General features: G+C 40.7%; 1 protein-coding gene and 1 long non-coding RNA gene across 3 annotated transcripts; one reads left to right on the top strand and one right to left on the bottom strand.

Annotated features, from left to right (window-relative positions):
* Positions 1 to 4309: 4309 nt before the first annotated feature.
* On the bottom strand, positions 4310 to 5285 carry SF3B5 (splicing factor 3b subunit 5). Its single transcript, XM_068938827.1, has one exon. It carries the CDS (start codon positions 5045 to 5047, stop codon positions 4787 to 4789), a length of 261 nt encoding a protein of 86 aa, XP_068794928.1. The 5' UTR covers positions 5048 to 5285; the 3' UTR covers positions 4310 to 4786.
* A 141-nt stretch (positions 5286 to 5426) lies between these two features.
* Positions 5427 to 23263, top strand: LOC138066778 (uncharacterized). 2 transcript variants are annotated; one of them, XR_011140264.1, is made up of 3 exons: positions 5427 to 5605; positions 10282 to 10385; positions 22116 to 23263. It is a non-coding gene; the product is annotated as an uncharacterized lncRNA (long non-coding RNA). The 2 variants fall into 2 exon arrangements; XR_011140265.1 differs by lacking the exon at positions 22116 to 23263 and adding an exon at positions 10679 to 10879 and having other exon boundaries at positions 5439 to 5605.
* Positions 23264 to 24385: the final 1122 nt, after the last annotated feature.

Below are 24385 nucleotides of genomic sequence, written 5' to 3'. Positions count from 1 at the left end.
TGCTATGGATTTGAAACGGGTAATGAAGAGTTATTTTGCAATAATAGCATATACACAATAACCATAGCTTAATTCAGGGAGGCATCTATGCTGATTTTGTTATAATGGTTGGAGCTTGGAATTGGAAGATTTAGATTAGTGAGACTGTGTATGGGAAAATGCAGAAGAATGTCAAGGAGATGGGCTGTGGAAGCTACTCAGACTGTTCCATGGGAAAAGGAACATCTACAGGGCACGTTGACCCATAGTCACATGGCTGAGCCTGTGCCAGTGTGGCGCTACACCTGGGCTTTGAATTGAGATTAGCGATGAGCTCAATAGGCTTACTGCACATGTGTATAGCCCATAAAAACCTCATATTGTGCCTCCCCCAGCATTCCTCATCATGGACTTATGCTCAGCAGTGCCAGGGACTCTCCTGCTCCATTATTGCCTCGATTGGGAAACCACCAGGGAACCTCTGCTCAGACACAAGGTAATAAATGCTCAGTATTGACCGTACTGTGTCTTCTGTTTGTGTTTGTGTATGTGGCTTACATACCAGAAGGCTGTGCTGCCGTTCAGAGGGACCTGGACAGGCTGGAGAGTTGGGCGGAGAGGAACCTCATGAAGTTGAACAAAGGCAAGGGCAGGGTCCTGCACCTGGGGAGGAATAACCCCATGCCCCAGGACAGGCTGCGGGCTGACCTGCTGGAAAGCAGCTCTGCAGAGAAGGACCTGGGAGTGCTGGTGGACAACGAGTTAAGCATGAGCCAGCAGTGTGCCCTTGTGGCCAAGAAGGCCAATGGTCTCCTGGGGTGCATTAGGCAAGAGTGTTGCCAGCAGGTGGAGGGAGGTGATGCTGCCCCTCTCCTCAGCCCTGGGGAGGCCTCACCTGGAGTACTGTGTCCAGCTGTGGGCTCCCCAGTGCAAGAGAGACATGGCACCCCTGGAGAGAGTCCAGCGGAGGGCTACAAAGAGGAAGAGGGGACTGGAGCATCTCTCCTGTGAAGAAAGGCTGCGAGAGCTGGGCCTGCTGAGCCTGGAGAAGAAAAGACTGAGAGGGGATCTCATCAACATGTACAAGTATCTGAAAAGGGGGTGTCGAGAGGATGAGGCTAGTCTCTTCTCCGTGGTGCCCAGTGACAGGACAAGAGGCAACGGGCACAAACTGAACCACAGGCAGTTGCATCTGAAGATGAGGGAAAACTTCTTTCGTGTGAGGGTGACAGAGCACTGGAGCAGGCTGCCCGGGGAGGTTGTGGAGTCTCCTTCCCTGGAGATATTCAAAACCCGTCTGGACGTGATCCTGGGAAATATGCTCTAGAGGACCCTGCTTGAGCAGGGAGGTTGGACTAGATGATCTCCAGAGGTCCCTTCCAACCTCAACCATTCTGTGATTCGGTGATCTGTCCCTGCCAGGAGTCCAGGCGTTGCTCCCACCTTACCCTGACTGTGTGTGAATTATACAAGTTTTTTAAACTTTTTTCTGAAAACGAGAAAAAAATATGGGAGCTAGAAAATTAACAGAGATTAGCAGCCCAAGATTGGGTGAATTCTTATTTTGGAAATAGTTTATATTTCTCACACTTCACTCTACTTGAAATTGAGCTCTAAAGATTCAGGAAAATGCATCAGGGATCATGGTGGGAAGCCCAATTAAAACCATACTGCTTGGATGTAGAGAGCACGTAACACTGCAAATGTTATGCCAATTTGTAAATGAATAGTACCCTTCATCTATGCATCAGGATAGAGGTAAAAAACAGATGCATCCCAGTGGGACTGATCACAACCTCTATTCTTAGGATGCTTTACACCTTCCAAAATGAAAATCCTAAGAGCTCACCAGCTTCATTGTTTTTAAACACGTTTTTAAATTTAGGAATACCATACGCCAGAAATACCCTGTTCTGTGTCTCCCAACTCTATCCAAGTTTGACTGCAATTTCTGTGAAATTTAACTTCTTTTATTTGCATTCCTTAATAAAATGTTTGCAATGTTTCACAACCAGAACTCTAAAAGCCTTGACTGGCCATGCTAAAACAAAGGCATGCACTTAATTGAGATTCCAGTGAGTAGACACAACAAAAGGACAAATTTACTCACCGTGTAACACTCGCTTACCCCTGAAGGCTGTCCGGCCTTTTAAATGAAGAGGCGGCCTGCAAGAGGGAGTCAGCCTTTACTTGCGTATCATATACCTGCTGTTCACATAAGAGGGTAACAACACACTGTAAATGCAATCTTAATCTGCATTTCTCATCTTTAAAAGACATGACTTTGCAACAAAAGCACTATTCTCAACATTTTAAAACACACTATGAAAAATCAGAATATTCAGGGTTAGAACTAATTGTTAGCAGTTCATATTCAAAATCTCCCTTGAAAATTATTTAGGTCAAAATTTATCCAGGAGTGGGTATAAGTTGCATAGGCTCTGTTTTTCCCTCAGAGTAAGCAAATCTAGACTTGTTTTCCCAAACAGTGCAACTGCAATTTCTAACTCGTTACAAAAGCTTCTCTGTTCTCACTCCATATCTTCTAGTTTCTGAATCCAAGCACTGAGGCCCAAGGTCCTTTGTCAACAGTAAATTAACCACAGTATTGCTGTCTGTTGCACACGTATTATATACCAATTGCATATTGACTTCCAGCAGACATGACACCTGATGAAATTTGTCACAGGATAATGTAATATAATGACTCCTGCTTCTATTTTTTTTTTTCTGGATGGACTAGCTGCAGCGTATACAAGGCAGGAGAAACAGGAACAACAGCTCTCCCAACGTGATTCTCCCATGCAACCCTTTTTCATGAAGCATGCAGCTTATCCACCCAAACTTGCACAGTTAAGATTTTAGTCGTAGAACAAATTAGTGACAAGAAACATCCTTGATTTACATATGACTTTTGCAAGACTGCACTGCTGGATTCAGTTACAGAAAGCCTTTTTCAAATAAGGTTCCTCAGTTTGTGAGGAACAGATGCTCTTCAAATGAACTTTTAATTTACACATGTATTTCATGTCATTCTGCTAGGAGATAAGTTTGATGTACCAAAGGCTCCAAAGAATACCACTTTCAAAGATGGATTCCTGAAAAATGCCTAACAACAGTAGCTTTCTACAAATGGCCCTCATTTCTCGCAAACTGCCGCAGTTCCTCACAAATCTTGCAGGTAACGTTTAGCTAGGATCACTTCATCCTTGCCTCCGTCTTACTGTGTGCAATAGTCAAAAGTGCTGTCTTTGAATTCTTTAGAAGATGGATCTACTGGTACCAGGAACTGACATACTTTTTCCTAAATTATTACAGTATTATGGGTGACAGTTTTATAGGGCTCAGTAAAGAGTATGAGAAATTTTTCACTCAAAAGTTTTGAGACGAGTGATTTAAGAAAACATTATTATTAAGCTTGCATACAGTTTTAACAGGATCAGACAATACTAATGTTTCCTCTCCAGTGTAAAAATACGCACTTAGACTGCTCCAGGTTTGAAATGGGGCTTTAAAATTACACCTTAACTTCCCTAAGCAATCTAAGTTTTAGCCCAAGGTCTTGCCATTCATTAGAAGTCAAAATTTATTCCTACTCTGACAAATGAGGAGAAAGAACATTTTAGGTGAAAAACCAAAAAATCAGTTCTGATTGCAAACTGACCTGACATTTTGTCACCTCAAGATGATTTAGGTTGCTAAGCACTTTACTTCAAAACAGTAACAAGTAACCTCTATTTTCCTTTTGGGGAGGGGAGGCTTAATTCTTGCCTTTGGGAAGGAAAAATAACTTTGGAGAAATCATCTGACAAAATGGTTTAGTTTGTCCCTGGCCTCATCACCTAGTCCATGTTTACAGGGCTCAGCATCCACATTCACACACTTGATTAGTGTACTCTTAAGAGAAGTTTTTAGCACTAGAGGCCTAGATAGCATTAGTAAAAAAGCAACAGTAATTTGGAACAGAGATATTCAAGATTTGGAAAATTCAAAGCACAGATGAGAAGATAATGTAAAAAAGTTATTTAAAGCAAAGACATTTTGGAGTTTTAGGGCACTGGAGCAATCATCTTATGTTGTGCAACAAATCACTCTAAATAATAAATGCTAATTACAAGTCAAGCCTTTTGAGTGCCAGCAAGCTTCCCCCAACCCTCCCTAAAACTGTTTTGGTAAGCAGGTATCAGCCAACTAGGCTGAGGAAAATGCTACCTTTAGAATATCTAAAACTTAGATTAAGAAAGGTTGCATGGAAATATTTAACATATCAATAAGCACTGCCTTTCAAACAAGAGATCTAATTCTAATCAGCATATTAGCAGACGAAACATTAAAAATGCCCAGTACGTTTTAATTCCACATTAAAAAAAAAAAGTTATACAATTAAGAGAAATGAAGCTGTCCAAAAGTAGACATGTTACAAAAGCGGTCCCTGTGAAAGTCCTTTGATGCAACATAATAAGGACACAAAAGGACCACGAGCACTGAAGGACAGGAGACCCATGCGTTCCCCACTGCACTGAGAGGCGGTTACAGGAGCAGCTCCTACGGTCTCTCTCCACAGGAGCAATCACAGTTCAGCGGTGCCGGCCTCGTTCTCATAGTTCACAGGCAAGAGATTTCAGCGGAGTCTTGCTCGGAGACCTACCGCACCCCGCAAAAAGGGAAGGGCCTTCACGCACCTCCCGCTCGCTCCGGCGAAGGCGCACCCACCGCGCGGTGCCTCGGGGCCTCCGCCGACCCCGCTCCCCTCCTCCCCGGGGCCAGGCGGCGGCCGACCCCAGGGCAGGGAGCCTGGTGGGGCGGGTTAAGACTCGTCGGGCTTGTCGGCAGGCGGCCCGCAGGGCTGCAGCATCTTCTCCATGAGGTTGAAGCGCACGCGCGCCTTGCTCTCGTTCTCGGCGATGGCGAAGTAGTTGAGCAGGTCGAAGTGGCCCATGTAGGAGCAGTACGAGTCCCGGTGCTGGTTCACCAGCCACTCCCACTTCGTGGTGTCGGCATGGCCCGTCCCGATGTACTTGGACTGCAGGTGCTCCAGCTGGCTGTGGATGGTGTAACGGTCCGTCATGGCGGCACCGGCGGCAAGAACGCAGCGAGCCCCGAGCCTCCCCGCAGCGCGAAATGGCGAGCGGAAGTGACGTTCCCTCGCGCCCTTTACCCCTTCCGCTCTCCCTCACTACAGGAGAAAAGCTACTTTTTTAGCTTACTCTTTGAGTCTCAAGCGTTCATTTCTTACTCTAGCGTTTGCTTTAAGCAGGGGGGGGGAAAAAAAAAACCCTCCAGCTAGCTATTTACTTTCGTGCCGCGGGGCATGATGGGAGGGCGCCTACCGACGGAAGGAAGTGCGCGTGCGCACGCCCGCCAAGGCATGCTGGGAGCTGTAGTGCGCCGGGTCCCCGCCCGCACGGGGCGGCGGCAGCGGGGCGGGCCCGGCGGCGGGGCGGGGCGGGGCGGAGCCCGGCGCGGCCCGGCGGCCCTCGGAGGCGGCGGAGCGGCGCCTGCGGCAGTGCGGTGGTTTCCCAGCGGGCTGGCTGCACGGGCTGATAACCCCTCCGGGCAGTAGTGAATGAATATCGCGTGCATTTGGGCGTCAATACTGCGTCAGATACGTGCAGAAATTCGAGCGGTAAAGTTGCTTTCGTAGCGGAAGCATTTAAATAAGGGAGGAAAAGGAGAGGGTTTTGCAGAGCTTCTTAGTTTACTCCCTGGAATCTAAATTAAGCAGCAGAAGGCAAGGCAAGCCCTGAGGTGGTGAGGGAGTTAAAAAGTCTCCTAAAGTTATCTGAAATCCATCGAGCCATTAGCTACCTGGTGTAATAGCGTATCACTTAAAGGGAATGACTGAAGCCTCAAATTTCAACAAATGTTCGGTTAGGTAGATTCCTTGAAGAATTCTAGTCAAAGCTGGGATAAATTTTAGCCTCTGAAATAATTAAATATTAATACACTGTGTAATGAAATCATTTACTGCTGTTTTAATTACTTTAATTGAATAATCTAGTAGTAAGCCAAATTATAGAGCTCCAGGCCAAGATCTGTAATACATCAGTGTTTGGAAAATACATGCTTGAGGATCTCCTATTCTCAAGCCAGATACCAGGCTGCGTAGCTTTGATATTGTAGTTATTCCTTAGTTCACCTATCGGAGAATCAGATAAGCAAAACTCTATAAAATCTGACTATAAAATATCTCAGTAATAGGTTTTTGGGAACAAAACTAGAAAGTCTTTATTTGTCAGGAGACTTTAGGAAACAGGAAAGCAAAACCAGTGAAGTGGTTCTTAAAGCTAGTGCTGTAGGGCACAGTTTCTCTCTGTAAAATTGCATCTCTTTTTTGCTTTCTAAGCAAGTGATACAGGAAGACTGACTTGGAAGAGACAAGCTACAACAAAAATAGCCATGAGGAGCCAAGAGCAAGCCAAAACTCTCTTTTTCATTAGCTCTTTACTCAATTAAAACATAGCACAGCACTTTTTGTGGTAGGTCTCATGTAGGGACTCCATATAGAGAAAGACTTTTAAAAATGCACAGAATTTGAGGGTCCTCCCAAAATAAGTGTTTGGTAAGGTTAGTTCTGTTACATGAACTGAGAAAAACTACTATAGGTTTCACACCATTTTCTTGGCGCAGTGCAGAGTTCTTGCCTAGTTCTTCCCAGGTAGGCTTTGCAGCTGAGCAGGGTCGAGGGTAGATTCAAGCCAAAATTACGTGCTGCTGTTGAACAAGATTTTTGTGACAGCACAGGTAATACTTTAATATTCACTTCACAAGCAGATGTAAAAATACAGAAATTACAAATGGTATTGTCTATCTTAGTCAAACTACAGCTTGAAATAAATATTATCCATCAAAAGCAGTTTTTCTTCTCCATCTCTCTTAAAGCGTTCACATAATGTTAAATTTGAAATGTCTGAAATTATATATGCTTTCATATGATAGTAATAGTTATAATTACTTGTCTTAAGATAGGAAAGGCACGTTGTCAGAAATTTTCCAATAGGGCAGGCTATTTTGTGATCTGTTCCTTCCTGCCCTTGTAGGCACCTTTACACCTGCCAGTTGGATTTCAAAGGAAATCCAAAGAAATGTTTTATGAAAACCTAGACGATTCAAAACCCTGTATTTAAAATTGAGCACCATATGAAATGAAGGACACAGCAGTCTCAAAGCAATATCCTAAAGTGTAAGGGAGTGCAAAGATCTAAATGAGGACTATAAATTTCTTTACTAGGATCTGCTGAGTTATTGTTCTCAAGGCTTACTTAGCAGGAAGCAGTTTTACACACGTGGAAACAGCAATAGTATTCTGTAGTTGCCTCCAGAGAGACCAAGAGAAAAAAAAAATCTCCTGCAGGAAAATGCAGAGGCATTTCAGATTTGGGAGCTTGACAACATTAGGACAAACTTTACTTGATTTCCAGATTTTACAGATCAAAGTGCATCACGGAGGTAACTCACTGAAGTAACAGAGAATAAGAAGTGAGGTATGCATTTAGAGGCTAGCACACAGCAGGGCTGAGAGGAAGCAAATTGGTTTAATTTTCCTGAAGAAAAACTGAGGTTAAGCAAATGAAAGAATTCTGTGGAAAGCGCAGTAAGCACTTAAGATACCAACAGAACTAGAGAGACTGAACCATTCAGATACTCATCAAGACTTCAGAGAGATGATGTAATATACATGAGAAAAGAATTACATTTAGAGGTAGCAGAATCACAGAATCACAGAATCGTTGAGGTTGGAAGGGACCTCTGGAGATCATCTAGTCCAACCTCCCTGCTCAGGCAGGGACCTCTAGAGCATATTGCCCAGGATCACATCCAGACGGGTTTTGAATATCTCCAGGGAAGGAGACTCCACTACCTAAGAGGAGCAGATAGCTCCTCTTTCAGAAGTCTGCTCCAAACTTTCAAATATTTGAAAGTCTCCAGTTTCATCAAAAAATGTTTATTTTTTTAACATGATTTTGTGGTTTACAACTTGTTTTAAAATGTCTTCATTCTCATTACAGCCTCAACCTTAATCCTACAAGTACTGCAGTTTAAAACACTGCAGTTTAATACACAGAGACTGTGTATGTGGTTATGGAGGGTGAATAGGGATGATCTTTGTCAGGCAAAAGCAAAATGTTGTTTTATTTTGCTAGAATAAACTACTTTGGAATGTTTGAGAGAAACCTGTTTTGTAGTGAAGGGATGTGCCAGATGCTGAGGGAAGGACAGAGAAGGACATTTTCTGGCTATAGGAAAGCTTTCATTTCTTTGTAAAATGGTACCTTTATAAAGAGCAGGGCTGTATTGGGGCACTAACTTTTGATAGGTATTCAGGGACAACACAATGACACGTAGGGCTGATCTCAGAGTTCCTTTCCGATTGCCATCTTTGATGCTCTAAGCTGGGAGATTTATTGATTAAAATCATCAGTCAGTCTTCAGAATAGAAAAGATGCCCGGAAGCATGTCCATTTCTTGCAGCTACTGCAGGAGTTTGTAAAAGTAATAGTTAAACTAAACCAAGCAAACGTTAGAATTCTAGTTCAAAACAAACATCCGAAAAGGGAAGTTTCGTCCTGAAGTTTGCAGCAAGATTGATAGTGGGCCAGACCAGAACACTGAATTCAGACATTTAGAACCCTGGGAAAAAGTGGGCAAAAACTACATAGTACGTTGGCTTTGTTCAAAAACACATTGGAAAACAGGACAAGCTAGCCAACACTAGGAAGAAAGAATAGATAATAAAATTACTAGTTAACAGGCAAGTTAAAATTCTATATAAGCAGTTGCCTAAATGTAAGTTTCATGTGAAAAATACAGAGTTTCAGCTCCTGGTTTTGAAGGATTGCATTAAATTATACTCAGTTAATCTTCATTTCTTCTTCCACCGAAAAATAAAATCTATTGTAAGGCTATGGTTTTCTTGTTAGGCAGATCCTGTGCAAAGCAGATTGCTGGAGCTAGGTACTTACATTTTTACGATCAGAAGCTTAGAAAATTACAGGGCCGAGTAGGGGGATATATGTATGTATGCATGCATGCATAGATGTAGAGGGATATAGAGAGAATTATCACTGAGATGTAACCAGCGTGTGTGCTTAATATTTCTCAATAATTTAGTATTCTAGGATATTTCAAGTTTTTTCTACTGAATATTATCAAATATAATTATCAAAATATTGTGTATTTGTCTTGGTCTCTGAAGTCATTATATGTTGATAAATAATTAGTGTCTGAAACAACTGATGTTTACATATGGAAATTTCATAAATGTATTTACTTACATGCTGAAATACTCTATCTGGAAATGAAAGCCAAATCATTTCAAACCAAGCGTCAAATGCTCGGGAAAACAGGAGATTGGATGCATGCAATGAATAGCAGTTGCCACTGGATGTCAGAATTGGACCCTGCATGAACTCAATTACCTCTAAAACGTTAGTGCTTGGCTGCTACTGCAAAGTTAAGGGAAATAGTGGTGAGGCAGCTGAACCAACAAAGTGAGTGATGGTGACTGTCCACTTCAAGATATACCTGAGTTTTTAAATTTTGCCCTAGTCTTTCTGTAGTAGGCATGAATAACACCCTGTTTCTTCAATAGACCGCATTATTCACACTTAGGCATAAATACCACAAAACAAGGGAATGGAATAATTTTCATATATAAATGCAACATACACACAGAATGTGTGTGATAAGATGGAGATGAGAAGGTGGAGAAGAGGGGGATGTCATTTTTTTCAGAAATTCCTCTATTCTTTGCTATATTTATTTATCTTACAAAAATAATTTAATGGTGAAAAAATTATTCGAGATTGCTTTAGCTGGAAAGAATGGTGATTCTGTCTGTTAGAATTAAATATTGATAAGAAAATCGTGCCTTTATGCAGAAAATGATCATATTTGTAAATATATATATATATTTTCTATATATAATATGCATTTTCTTTAGAAATACGTAGCTTCTGCTGTAGCAGCGTTCTTTAACCATTGCTTGCAGAAGTCATATTACCACTTAGCAATTTTAGGCTGCAAAAATTACCTTTCTTTAGTTGTATTGTCTTTTTTTTTTTCTCAAGCTTCCCATGTCATCCCATACACTGTGGCAGTCTCTTTGTAATTTAAAGAGTTTGTCAAATGCTATTATAGCCTACAAACATTAGTAGCCTTAGGATGTCCGTGCTTTGGCCCTGTAACAGGTGAAAGATCTTTTTACTGCTTTCCTGAGAGATCCCATGAAACCCTTTTCATAGGCAAGTATCTTTCTCCATCTTGATTTGCATAAGCAGCTTCAATTTTTTCTTTCTTCAGAATTTTGATTCTGCTTCTGTAAAAGAATATGCCTTAACACCACAACTGCTTGCCGTCTTCAGGACTGATTCTGAAGTGGAGGAAATACAGTCAGTAGAAGCATGGTAAATTTTAAACATTGTTTTCTAGACTACTTGCTGTAATTATTGCTTTGAAATACAATTTTGTAGTGTGTAAATACCTGATTTTTGAAAGCTTTTCATAAGGTTGTCCCACAGTCAAAGCTGTAAGATAGAAGAACATAGAATAAACAGTAGGAAAAGAAACAATACCGTGTATCCTACCATTCGGAGCATGCTCTTCAAGCTGCTCTCTGTGTATCGATGTTCCTTTCTGGAGAAGGAAGTCATGTTATTTTAAATCAGCCTGCAACTGGAGTGTTTCTTTTCTCACTCAGATATGAAAATCTCTGCTGAAAAATAATCTTGGCCTGAGGCTCAGGACAGGCATCACTTAGTACTGGGCAGTGGCACGCTTAGGATTTGATATGTCATCGTGCATCAAGACTTGGAACAGGAGGCTTTTGTACGGTAACAGTGATTTGCAACTTCATGGACGTGAAAGTTTGGACTCAAAATCATGAACTACTTTTTCTAATGTCAGTTTCAAAGTTTTTAGGATATTTTTGTTTTGTCTTCATTGCATCCTATACTGCCAAGACTTACGGACTAAGCTTTATTAAAATTCCCTAAAGCATTCCAAAATAATGTTGCTTAGAACATTATTCCAGAATAATGTTACGCACTGTTACTGCGTGATGGCAGAGTGAAAACATACAGGTCCTGATCATGTTAACAAGCCCTGTGTTGCCCACTTCCTCATTGAACTGTGTAGATCTGTGGATGGCTGTGACTATCTCTTGCCTAGGAGCAGTTTTTAGAATGCAAGGATTCCTTCTAATAGCTTCACGCTGCATTGCTTACCCGTGAATATTACCATGTTACAGTATCCCTTGTTCCACATATGTTTGCATAACAGCTATGTGCCTTAGGTGTGCACTCAAGTTTATTTAGGTTAATTTAGAGGTCACAGATAATTTCCTAGTGTGGTGCAGGAGTACCTGACAAGTAGAGTCACAGTAGGGGGTCACTGGTACAGCACTTATAGACAGGACCTTGAAATAAAGTGATCTGAGAAGTGTAGAGCAAACTGAGAAAACAGAGCACCTCTACCAAGAGCACATCAGACCTCTGGGAGAGGTAGCTATCACTTGCTATTTAGAAGGAAGTTCTGTATTCCAAGGCCATCACTTTGAAAATAAAAGTCCCTCTGCTAATGTGATTAGTTACTGCTTCACGCTAAAAATAGAGCTAATAGTCTGTCAGGTGAATTGAAACTGCTTGTGTCCGTATACATTTTTGTAATGGCAAAGGTTTGTTCTCTTCCTGCATTTTGGAATAAAGTGAAGTAGTGACAGTAAACGCAAAAAAACTAGGGAAGACTACAGGATTATCTAAGATGCAACTATACTCTGTCCACCTTTTTTCAGGGTGTCTTTGTGTCATTCATCCCAGATAAAATGTTGCAGCTAATACAAAACTGAGGAAAAAAAGATTTGTGTTCAATAAGTAATAGAGAGGTAGGGATGCTAAAAGGTAAATCTTTGAAAAAGCCCTAGAGAAGGTATCAGAGGTGTATGTTAGCTTAAATTAGAAAAAATCGATTTGACCAATGAGTAGCTCTGTGTGTCATATCACTATCTTTCTGTGTACAGGGCACAGGACACAGGAGGTGACGTTCATTTTTTAAGTTTGACTTGGGAAGCTGCTTAATGCAGCTGTTTCTTTTTTATCTGCCTTTTTAAGTATCACATTTTTATAATACTGATTTTTTTCAGAGCAGTACTTAACGTTCTCTGCAAAGAAGCCTATCTTAACTAGCCTTTTTCGCCAACAACTTCCGCTCTCCACACATGTGCACAAGTATTTATCACATGTCCACAAGTATTTATCATTTCACCTCCCTTTCTGCAGTAAGCACTGAGAACAGTCGTGTCATAATCCTTATCTTGACAGAACTCTAACGTCTGTATTTTGCAGAGGGCAAAACTCATCTATAAACATTCAGCAAGTCAATAGGTAAGAGTGAAAAGAGCAGGAGAAGCATGGAGATACTGATACCAGGGAGTCATCAAATGATCTATTTGATGCTCGCATAATGTATTATACTAAGTCACGTTATGGAATTTCAATCTGTGGATTGCTGACATAGCAGACAGCAGAGGAAGGAGGGAGCAGCAGTGGATATTTAGGAAATTAGCATAATTAATGAAGAAAGAATATAACTGTGTGCATCTCTAGGAACAGGCACATCCGTAACTGCCAGTTAACCACTTATTTCTCAACTTGGGTTGGGAACTTCCTTGTTTGAAATGTGAAATGTACCTGACCCTCTTGTATTTGCTGTAAAAGTAAAACTTAAGATTTTGGTAATAAGGCTATACAATGTATCCCACTTGCAGCTTTATTACGTTAATCCTATTTATTAAATTTAAGATAGATGTGTCATTACTTTTCACAATATCAAGCACCATCAACAAATACACGTGCTCAAAGCACAGCTCTTGATAATTCAAGATAAACATCTTCTTGCTTGCTGGTTTCATTCTTAGGAATGTCTTACTTGTCACAAGCTGAACATTTTGGAATGCAACCTAGATTGGCAAGGAATAAGCCACTGAAATCAAGGTATTTATAATCAGGATTGGGCAGTATTAGTAATGGATGATGATATCTACCTCACCTATGCATTTTGATGTGTGATTTGAGAGCTTGAAAGAGATTTGTTTATTTTGAAATGCAACATATACAAGGAGTACAGCAGAAAGATTTTACCTGTTTTAAATTGTTAGAATTTTCCACACCTCCACAGCATCATGCAGACTGAGAAACCTTGAACTGGACAAAATCCAAAACATGCTGGACAAAGTATTGTCAGACCAGGGCACTCACAAATCATCTGCGCCTGGAAAATCTTAAGTAAGCTTTTAAAATCATGATTTTTTGTTATTGTTTTTTAAGTAACATATATTCTCTTCTCTCTCTTTTTTTTTTTTTTTTTTTTACATTTCAAGCTTCCAGGTTTCACGTAGTTCGCTTAGTTTGTTTTTCTCCATAAATATGATATTTAAAAGTATTTATTTTTAAAAAATAAAAGCTGAGATTTTCACGTGCTCAAATAGTTGCAGGGACAGAGGATTTAAGAAAAGCACCAATTATTGTGAAAATTGTCAACACTAGGGTTGTGATCTAGAGACCTAACTGTATGTACATAAATTATATAAAGACAGTTGATATATTGCTCAGAATAATCTTTGTGAAGAATAGGTAATTGTGTATTCACATGTAACAGCCACTATATCCACCTGAGTATTTAAACCCTTTTTTGATGTTTTAGAAAAGCCACTAGTACCAAATTACAACATTTGCAAACCATAACTCTGTTCTCTTTTCCCTATCTTTTTCAGTCTCTTGGAGCTTAACTATTAACTCTCCTTGGCTAAAATGTTGTCTTACAGTTTGTTACAGTGTTTGTACTGTAATTCACCAGGTGGGGTCTCATTCCTGGCTCCACTGTAGGATTATTATAATAAAAACTGATGTGGCTGTTGGTGAAATTCACTTCTGGGCTTGGGGCATAAAGATTCCTTTTTTAAACAAGACCAATGGGATACGCTTTCTCAAAAGCAGAGGGAGCGAAGTAGTGGCCAATCTGCCTAGTGTGTTCTTAGTTTTCTGCTGCAAAAAAAAAGGCCTAAAAGTTCTGCCACTTGGCATTAAGCGTTAGATATTTCAAGTGCTAAGACGACTGGTAACAGTCATTCATACGTGGCACCTCAAAAGGATCGAGTCTGAAGGGTGAGGAAAGATTAATGTTAGTTCCAGATGTGCCAGAAAGCAATCAGCATTCCAAGAACAGAATGGGATAGAAATTGCCGTGACAAAGCGTATATCAGTTTATAATTGCCTTTTTGATAAAATATTTGTACTCAGTCCATGTGACACTAAAATGTAGGAAATTATTTTTGACCCTTGCAAGAAAAATCAAAGACAATTAAAGAAATTACATCCAGACTACAATTACAATTACAGCAAATTGCCAGTTGATTTATAAACAAGGGATGAATGCACATTAGTACTAATGGAAAATGCTGCTGGCAAGAAAACTTAATCTGTTTTAGTTAAAGGATCACAAGCACTAATCAGTCTAATCCCATGACAGCTTTTTCCCCCATGCACTTAGTTTCTTGTGTGAAGATGAATTCAGATCTTTCTCCTTTAAAATGTATTTGCCCTAGTTCACATAAGAAACTGCACCCAGAATAAAGGATCCACAGTCTTTTCCATACCTCAGCTGCTTGCTGAATTTAGCGCTGTGAAAAGGGTAGCTCTGACTAACTCTACTGCAGAACTAATTTGTCTTTTCATCAGAGAATAGACTTGTGTAGATGCCGAGTCATAAATTTGCTTGCATAATTGAAAGGGTGAAACAAGCTTGTGCAGTGACTCAATGTGCAGTTTGATACTAGTCTCATTCCCAAAAGCACATGCACCTGTATTTTGGAACAGCAATGGTAGTTCATTACAATTTGAATCATTTCACTGGTATCCATGGAATGTCTCCTTCAGAAATGCTCTTGTCCAATTTTCTCTTCCACAGTCCTTGATGTCTTCTTAAGTATTTTTTCTTTCATACAAGAGAAAAAAATCTGTATTTTCCTTTACTTCTTAAAACAATAAACATTACTATCTTAACTGATCGTAAAGCAGAACTTAAAAAAACAACATCTATGCTTTTCACTTTTTTAAGGGACTATTACTATCCTATTTAAGGAACTCAGAAAGCAATAAGCTATTTCCAGGGCTAAGGGAGATTTATTCCAAAACAATGGCATAGAAATCATAGGCCAAAATCCACCCACAAATATGAGTATGTAGTTTCCACTGCTTTTAGCAGAAGAAAAAATTGACTGTATAGCTCAGATCTGCTGCTCAAGAGAAATTTAGGAAAAACTTCTTTTCATTAAGAGACTGTAGTTTGTCCAATGCTCCGTTAATCAAAGAAATAGTAGCATGTAACTACGCTTTTAAAAAGCTAGCCATAAATATAGAGGAAAAAATAGTTTTGAGGGCAGTCATCTACTTCATGGATGCCATAGCTTCCTTCATAAAACATATTTGTAAGTTTTTTCAGCTGAAAACCTTATAGTATCCTATGAGCACTAACTCTTGACAGCTTTACTAAGAAAGGAAAATAGTATTCGCCTTACTGTAGATTAGGAAGTTGATGGAAGTAGTAATGAAATTACTTGCCAGAAGTCCTATGCTGAACTAGTGACAGAGCAGGCCCCTCCACTGTGCTAATCATCCAGCTGTGCCTCCAGTTCTCTATGAAGATTTCTCTCTGAGTCAGCGCATCATATCTAGATGAGACTTGTTTATGACTGATTGTAACGGTTTGCTTTGAGTAAATTAGCCCTTCGGAAAATTTCATTGTCGGTTAAGTTTCTGTTTCCTCCTACGTTCTTGAGTAGACTCTGAGCTGAGCTCACGCTAACATTCATACCTTTCTCACACTTTCACACAGTAAACCGTGGAGCTTCTCTGAAAGCTGCATTTTGATCTGTATGCAGAGATAGTCATTTGTTGAATTCCACCAAGTTCTAACACTGTTATAGAAATCTGAAAAGTGTCACTTTCTTGCCCAAACAGAAATGTAGCTTTATTTGCCCAGGAGAGGGGGTTCATTGAATACACTTTTAAAGTACTTCTACCGGTATGCTGTGTGCAAACAGCGACTTGTGTGTACTGGCGATGACAATACATTTTCAGCAGCTTGAATGAAACCTCTATCTCAGAAATCCTGCAACTACCGCTTATTAGTGGACTATATCAAGACAAAGATCACATTGTTCAGCGTGTTTCTTATGCTCTTCTCCTGAGTGTTGTTAATGGCTTATGAAAGACACATACTTTGGTCTTGGGCAGTCCTTTGGTAGTAGTTCTCTTCTAAGGAATGACGGTACTCTGGTGCAAAGCATTTATTATAGATGTGTAGTAGTAAGGGGTTTGGATTGCTACACCTGGATCCGGGTGTGGACCCATACTTCCTCAAGGTTTGGGGCATCAGAGTTGGGATTTTGGATCACTGGTTAGGAAGATGGGACAGTCATGAAACTCTGGCTGTGATCTGCAGTTTTATAGGCATCTGACTCCTAGATGCTAGTTTGGACTTGTCTTCAGTATCTGAGAAGCATTTCATTAAGAGTACATGCTGTTACTGCCAAAGCCAGCTGCTAGAGCATTTGTAGAATTAATTTCAAATTGCTTTCTGGTTCTTGTCTTAAGGACGTTGGCTAGAGGACATATATGGTCTATTCGTGTATCTAAATCACTTACCTGGACACGACTGTTACGTTTTGATTCTCCTCTAAACTAGTATCAAAACAGTCCACTGCTTATCCTCCATCTCAGGCTTCCTATGTTTTATAACTTCCATTGATTTTACTGAAAGAAGAATATGTCAGTTAATTTTAACTAGCATATCCTTCTTATTAAGTAGCACACAATATTTTCTATGCCAACTGTATAGTATTCTCATTTAGGAAATTACTTAAGAAGTAAAAAGATGCCTGTATAGAGGCATAAGCATAAGCTTTATGAGAAACAAAATTCTATGGGAAAGGGCGCAGAGACAAGAGGAGACAGGCACTCTTTTGGTGAAAGGAGAGGGCTAACATTCATGGGATTTGGATGCGACTTCTAGGTAGATCAGGGCTTCCTGTACACCTGTAGGCACTTTGACACTTCCTATGATTTCTTTCTGATCTATAAAGTAGATGTACAGTGATGTACAAGTTTTTAAAGTAATTGCTTGCAAATTGCTTCAGAAAGGCTGAAATGGAACATGGTTTTTAAATAAAATGTACTGTTATTTTTGTTGTCATATTAATTGAAAACCTGGCTTAGTCCCTCAGCTTAATTTAACTGTCACCAAAGCCACATGTATGGCAAGTTTTCTAACATTACTTGGAAAACGTGCTTGCAGTGAAAACGTTTTCCTTCAAGAAATGGCACATCTATCTCCTTTCTTCTGTAGGGAGTAAGAATTTGGAATTTTCCACACAGTACAGGTTTGAAGGCTGATGGGCCTGTTACTGCGTGTGTAACATAATTTGGAGAGAGTTTCTATGCATCTAATCAATCTGTCTTTATGACTTGTAGCACACTGCAAATACTTGTTACAGTTTTAAACTGCCTGCTAAAATTCTATGACCAAAACAAAACCAGCTTAAATACACCTTAGCACCTAATAAGACACTATCAGTTTTGCAACATACACTGACAGGCCACAAACTGGTGCCAGATATGAGTGTTTCATGTCTTGCACAAACATATAAGAGTGTAGGGAGTTCCAGCCAGGCACCTAAATTAAGATACAGTTGTTTTCAAAGAAAGCCATACACTGTTGAACTGCAGATATGTACGATTAGAAACAACAGATCTCTGGAAAATAAACTCAATGAATTCGTAACCAAGATGAAAACAAAGTTTAAGTGTGTGGCAGTGAGAATGCTGACTAATGAAGAATTGGCCCTGCTGTAGTGGCTAATGAGTCTATCTTAGACTCTACTCTGGCAGTAGCAGGCGCTAGATTGTGAGTCTGGCTGCTCTTGCACTGGGGAATGTGAGATTGAAAGGCTTCCTATTTAGAGGCATCTTTCAGAGCCGAGATTTGGACTGTACAACTGTTGATTTTGGACTACCTTAGAATCACAGTCATTCAGGTCAGAAGAGACCTCAGGAGGTTATCTTGTTCAACCTTCCGCACAAAGCAGATGATTTCTGACTAGGTAGATCAGGGCTTTGTCCAGCTGGGTCTTGAAAATCTCCAAGGACAGAGATTGCACAGCCTCTCTAGGCAACCTGTTCCAATGCTTAATTATCCTCATAATGTTTTTTTTTTTTCTTTATATCCTGTTGAAAGCTCCCCTGTTTTGATTTATAAGCATTATCTCTCATTCTTCTGCTTGCACTTGAGCAACTTGATGTTCTCAGTAACGTCTTCTTCAGTACCGTGAGGCTCCTGTTAGGTCTCCCAAATCTTATCTTTCCTAGACTAAAGAAGCCCAGTGCCCTCAGCTTCTCCTCATAGTTCATGTGCTCCAGTTGTCTGACCATCTTGGTGGCTCTCTGCTGGACTTGCTCAAGTTCACCTACATCCTTCTCATGCTTCCCAAAACTGTTTACTGTGTTCCACACAAGGAAAGGAAAGAGAGTAAGAACTCTTCTTTTACCTGTAATGAACAGGTAATATCTGAGTCATATCGCTCTGCAGCAGGAGGGAGGGTTATTTATCTGCTTCTCTTTCCCAAGAGCAGACAAATTGTAAAAGAGCAGAAAGGACACTACTAAGGTTTCCAAACCTTACTCCTGTACATTCTCACTGACCGGAGTAACCCCATACTTTGGCTGGGATTTTGAATTGCGAGAGTAATTACAGTCTTCTCAGTGTTCCACGAGAAGCTAAATTCTATGTAGAGAATCCAGTCAGAGGGAGACACAGGAGTAGAGGCATATAGGGGGGGAAAAAAAAAGATAACTGTATATTCCAGGGTGGCTGGAGATCAAAAAGTACAGAACCTCTCGTGTCTGTGCAGTCTTTTGGCCCTTCATGTTTGCTCTAAGATTTAAAGGAAAGGACTGCACACCATCAGTTGGGCAGCTGACCTGACCCTCTTGAGGAATGGAGGAGGAGAAAATGCCAGTATAAAGAAGGATTGCCTTATATATAGTTCATTTAACTGTCAATAAGCTGCAGATATGGCAGTATTTCAAATATTACTTGGAAATTTTTCTTGCCAAATCATGTAAAAGAAACATTTTTGTTTCATGTTTTCATGTACTATTAATTTTTCTTTTCTTATAGCTAAAACACTGCTCTGTAAAATGCAAACATAAAAATGACTTTGTTTCATTAAAAGTGATCCATGGAAATCTGCCATGCTATTATTTTGCCATCTATAAACTACTTATATACCATCTACTTTCCCATTCTGTGAGACAGCAATTGGTCATGGATGGGCTGTGAAATATATTGCTCTCTGGTTGTATGTTCCCAGCTTAATTATACCAAATGATTCTTCCTTCACCTTCAGCTAACCAAAAAACTGTTCTTTTTCTTTTAGATGCACAGCACACCACTGCCATGTTCCTGTTAGATAAGACTGTTACAGAGCATTTAGGTCTAGCCACAAAGCCACCTCAATGGTTTCCATTTGTGTAGCATGCCTTCTGAGGAAGGCAGCCTGCATGGTAAAGAAACATGCTGTGCAGTTTGTGCAGGCTTCCAACTCCTTTCTGGATGAGTATTGTTATGCTGCTTGTGGAAAAGTACTGTCAGCATGAATAAGATGATCCGTCGACATGGCTCTGTAAAACATACACTTACACAATTCTAGTATAGAATTGTTCTGTTTCATTGAAACTTGTTTTTAGAATATAATTGTTTCTCTGAAAGACTGATTGTTTGAAAAGGATGCTCCAAGAATCCATGGAAACATTCTAATTTTCTGATGGCTATTTCTGTAAAGGTGTGGCTATTCTCTACAGCACTCTTAGCAGGCCATCCATGCTCTTAACCCCTTGCAACTTCTCCCTTCAGTCCTGATATACAGCCTGGCTCTTTCCTGCTTAGAGTGTTGTTGAGGGAAGAAAGAGGCATGGAATTTTTCGTAATACAAACTTGCCTCTAGACTCTGCTAGTTACTAAAACTATACCCAAATCTGAACTCCTGGTATGTGTCTTCATGTCCAGGCTTTTTGTTCCATCTTGACTGTTACAAAGATTTCTTTGTCTCTGCGCTGTGAAGTTACAAAGTGTTGCATCCTCTATATTTCAGAGACTAACTGGTGTTAATCTAAAGGCACGCAAATGTACAGAATAGATGCCTCATTCTTACCTGATAGAGGTTTTAGATTAAATGTCTTTATTATAGTTTAGAAATAGGATTCGGTAATACCTCTCATTAGGCCAGCTCATGTGACTAGAAAACAAACAAACAAACAGAAATAATCCAGATGATAGAATCTCTGTCATATTGTATATATGGGCGGTACTCGTGCATTCAAAGGTTATGACAACAGCATAGCCATTCAGTGGCTTATTTCATAATGAGCCAGGCCTTCAGCTCATGGAAATCAGTATTGCTTCATTGGCTTCAGCTGAACTATACTTATTTAGGTCTATTATGTGAAAATATTTTGAATTTGTTCATTTATCAGTTACTAGGTTAATAAAACATGCTGGCAGCTGCCATCATCATCTGCATCAACACAAGACCCAGGGCTATTGTCTTTCCATCCAATCTGACCTTTAATACAATCTTAACTATATTTGCAGCTCTTTAAGAACTCAAGTATGTGTAATGAACCTTCAAAGCCATGCATGAGTGCCAAGTTGTTCACAAGGAATTCAGAGGCATTAAACCTGGGGCTGGCTTCACATGCCTTTCAGGCATAATTGGAAAAGGATAAATTCTTTCCTAAGTAAGCAAGAGAAAAGGCCCTAAGGTGGGGACATTCTCTAACACTGGAGCATTTATCTCTGTATAGCTTTCAGCAGTGCATTCTTTTCTGACAACTTTCTTCATTCCTAATGATTGAGAGAAAAGAGGCAAGTGAAAATAAAAACATCTGTAGGGCTGAATATTGCTTTCTGTTATCACTTGTAAATCCAAATAACTCCACAGGCTTCGACAAAGAATTAAGCTGGATTGAGCTAGCTGCAGAAATATTTGGCTTCTGAATTCTTTTCAATAGTCCGTTCCTCATACAACCAACTAGGATTTTTTTACATCATCAAAGTTTAGTGAGGAGGTTGTTCAGTCATGTCAGTAGATTTTGCCAGAGGCTAAAAGAAAATGTGAAAGACTCAGTGTAGGAGTGCTTGCTGGTCCTTACTCAAGGTGGAAATATGGAAGTTTTGTAGCTGAAGACTCACTTTCCCTGGCAAACTAATAAATGAAAGAATTTCATAGCACGAGTCTCTTATTGTATCCCTCCACTAATCTTGGCAATTAATAAATCATTCAATTTCAGGAACATTTAAAGGCTCATGAGGTTAAAAAGTAAAAAGTTGGTATTAGTATAAAGCTATTTGTCCAGGACTATGAAATGGTAATTTCATTGATATGATGCATGCTAGATTCTAGCTTAAAAGAGGCAAGTGTCTTTCATGTGTAGGATGACATGACAGTCTTTGTTATATGACTTAGCTGCTTTTTTTTTTCTCGTAACACTGCAAATAGCCAGCCTTTGTAGGATCTAGCAACATGTGTTCAAGCACTTCAGATTCTTTGTTTGTCAATGGTGAACTTTTTTAGCTAGCTATTCAGGTTTCTTAATTAGTTAGCTATCTCTGAAATTTTTCAACCTTCTTTAATTTTGGTAACTGTAAGTGACAGAATTTATAGAAATAAAGTCCTCTCACTCTTCACATCTTTCTTGCATGGTTAATGATTTAACAGTAGTGCTACCTTGCACCTACTCAGCTGTTGAGGAAGTAACAAAAAGTTTCTCCCATAGAAGAGGAGGCTCGCTGCTCATTTATTTGGTCTTCCATACCCTCTTCACAAACTATATAGCAGATACCAGATGTTCCGAGACAAGCATTTTGTTCTTGAATGGATCATTGGGCACATCAACTAATACACTGACAACTGCTTTTGCTGGAACAGCAGCAGGTTAATTTGCAATTGTTGTTCTGCGTCATACAAAGTAGAATATATCTTTGATTACCCATGAAGTTGCATTAACATGCAGTTCTATTTTCAGCTCTGATTGCGTTAACAACGCTGAGGTCCCATTTGTTTTCTGCAGTCCAGTGGCAAGGAGAAAGCTATCTGCCTGGAAGTTTGGAATGCTGTAGTCAATCTTACAGAGCAGCACCTTGGAAAAGAAGAGAAAAAACCAAAAATGCTTCAATGCCTTCCAGTAGTTTTAGAGGACTGATGGAACCCACTAACTTCAGTTCCAGAATCAAGGACGAAGAGAAAAATTCCAGCAAAGACTCCAAATGCAAAGAATACATACATACATACATATATATATATGAAATACCAAAAGGGTAAGACTCAGAATCAGCTTAGCTGCATAAGAATATAGCCATTTTGAGCTGTAAAAATGAACATCCGCTGATAAGCAAAGATTGTTGTATTAATTCAAAGCCTTCTAATTTGCTTAGATTTTTGTAGGAATGGTGTGGCTTAAAGGGCGCTCTCCAAGTCTTGCAGTTTGCCCCATTCCAAAGTGAATAGTAGTTAGAACTATCTGGAAGGGCACCACAGTTTTGTTTTGTTTTTGGTAGGTGAAGAATGTACTTTTTCCCAGCTGTATTCCCAGAAATGCCTGGACTGCTCTGCTGAAATCTGCCCCAAAACATGCAAAGAAACAACAGAAGGCACACTTGGTACTTTTTGGCAAAGTTATAAACAGAGAAATTCTTCATGCTTGCAGAGAAGAGGATTCCCTTGCCAGAGGAAGGGGTTGGAAATGTATATTAAAAAAAAAAAAGTGCCTATGGATTACAGGTAAAAAATGAGTGACTATTTTACAAATGGAGAAACGCACAACTTGAGCTATGGCTTTGGGTTTTTTCCCTTTTTTTCAGGAAGAAAGAGTCACTGTGTCAAATATATTTTTTAACTGATCATCAACCATAAAACCTCAAATCTTCCCAAAGTTTTTTTCCTGAAACAAGAGCAACAATAGAAAATAAGGAGGGAGGAAGTTTTGTACCTCTTTGCAACAGTCTCCATCATCAATACCTTTTCTCTTGTCATGCCCAGGATTGGATTGATGCTATTAAAAAGAAATTTTGGAGCCCTGTTATTTATAAATGAGAATGGTCCTGGAAAGCACAGATGCTCTTTCAGTTACTCTTTGGCACCAATAAAAACCTAACTTCTTTATTTTAAATTTTCCAGATTGAAATTATCTCTAACTTTTGTGGTGAATGGGAGAAAAAAAATACACATAAAAAAATGGGTCTTAAAGAAAGGAAAAGCTTCATTTCACAGAAAGATTTAAACAACCTCTTTAGCTAGTTTTAATAGCTTTGTGGCTTCACGAGAGTTTTTGTACTAATATTGGGGAAAATGTCTTTCAGGAAGGGCCGGAGTTATCAGAGATCAAATCACCACCCCAAAATGGGCTAAATTTGACCCCTACTCTTTGAAGGATTGTGCAAAGAGCACATCTTCTTTTTCACACACTGAACAGAGAAGTAATTTGTTTGATGTACGTTCCCAGATGCTCCTTTGACATCGTATTTCAGCACGCACACACTGAAGCCAGCGGGACCCGACAGGCCTTGCCGTGCCAGGACAGCCATGGGGGCGATTCTGGCAGACTGTCCTCGCAGGTGAGGGTGAGCGTGGAGGCGGCCGGTGCGCCGGGGTGGCGCAGAGCATGGTGAGCCGCGCAGGCTAAGGCCTGACAGAGCAAGCAGCACCGCCTGGAAGACGGCGTTAGGGCTGCCCGTCCAGACGGGAGAAAAGCCAAGCAGGTTACATGCGGGCAGCGCGCGTCAGGGCAGGGCTCCACCTGAGGCTAAACGCTGCGACAGGAACCCACTTATTAGCCGGAGTGAGTGTGTGCGGACCTGTGCCGTGCCCCACGTTATGACGGTGACCACAGTGCATGGGTTACCGAGCAGCTCCCTGCCACATAGTCCGGGCTTGAGAAGCGCCCAGGGCTGTGGCGGCTGGAGGGTCTGGGAGGCAGCTGCGCCGCCCAGTTTGCCCCACAGGCCCCAGGACGCCCCGTCGGCACTGGCTCCTCCTCATCCCGGGGAGCCACCGCTTGTCCGTGGGGGCAGGAAAGGGCAGGCTCGCTCCGTGTGAGGGTTGGCCACAAGGGCTAGGCAGGCCCACCCACGCTTCCCAGCACCGACGGGGCGGGCTCCCCCCACCCCCTCGCGAGGAGGAGGAGGAGGAGGAGGCAGGGGTTAGCGCCGCTCCGCGGCCGCCCGCCCCTCGACTCGACGGCCCTGATGGACAGCCCGCGGGGCGGGCCGAACCGGCCGCTATGCAAATCGCCCCGCC

The sequence above is a fragment of the Struthio camelus genome, chromosome 3, assembly GCF_040807025.1.
Source record: "Struthio camelus isolate bStrCam1 chromosome 3, bStrCam1.hap1, whole genome shotgun sequence".
Classification (NCBI taxonomy): domain Eukaryota; kingdom Metazoa; phylum Chordata; class Aves; order Struthioniformes; family Struthionidae; genus Struthio; species Struthio camelus.
This window is presented reverse-complemented; position numbering and strand designations above follow the sequence as displayed.

Bases quoted from the DNA above. Each gene is read 5' to 3' on its own strand.
- SF3B5 (XM_068938827.1), bottom strand. From the start codon at position 5,047: ATGACGGACCGTTACACCATCCACAGCCAGCTGGAGCACCTGCAGTCC.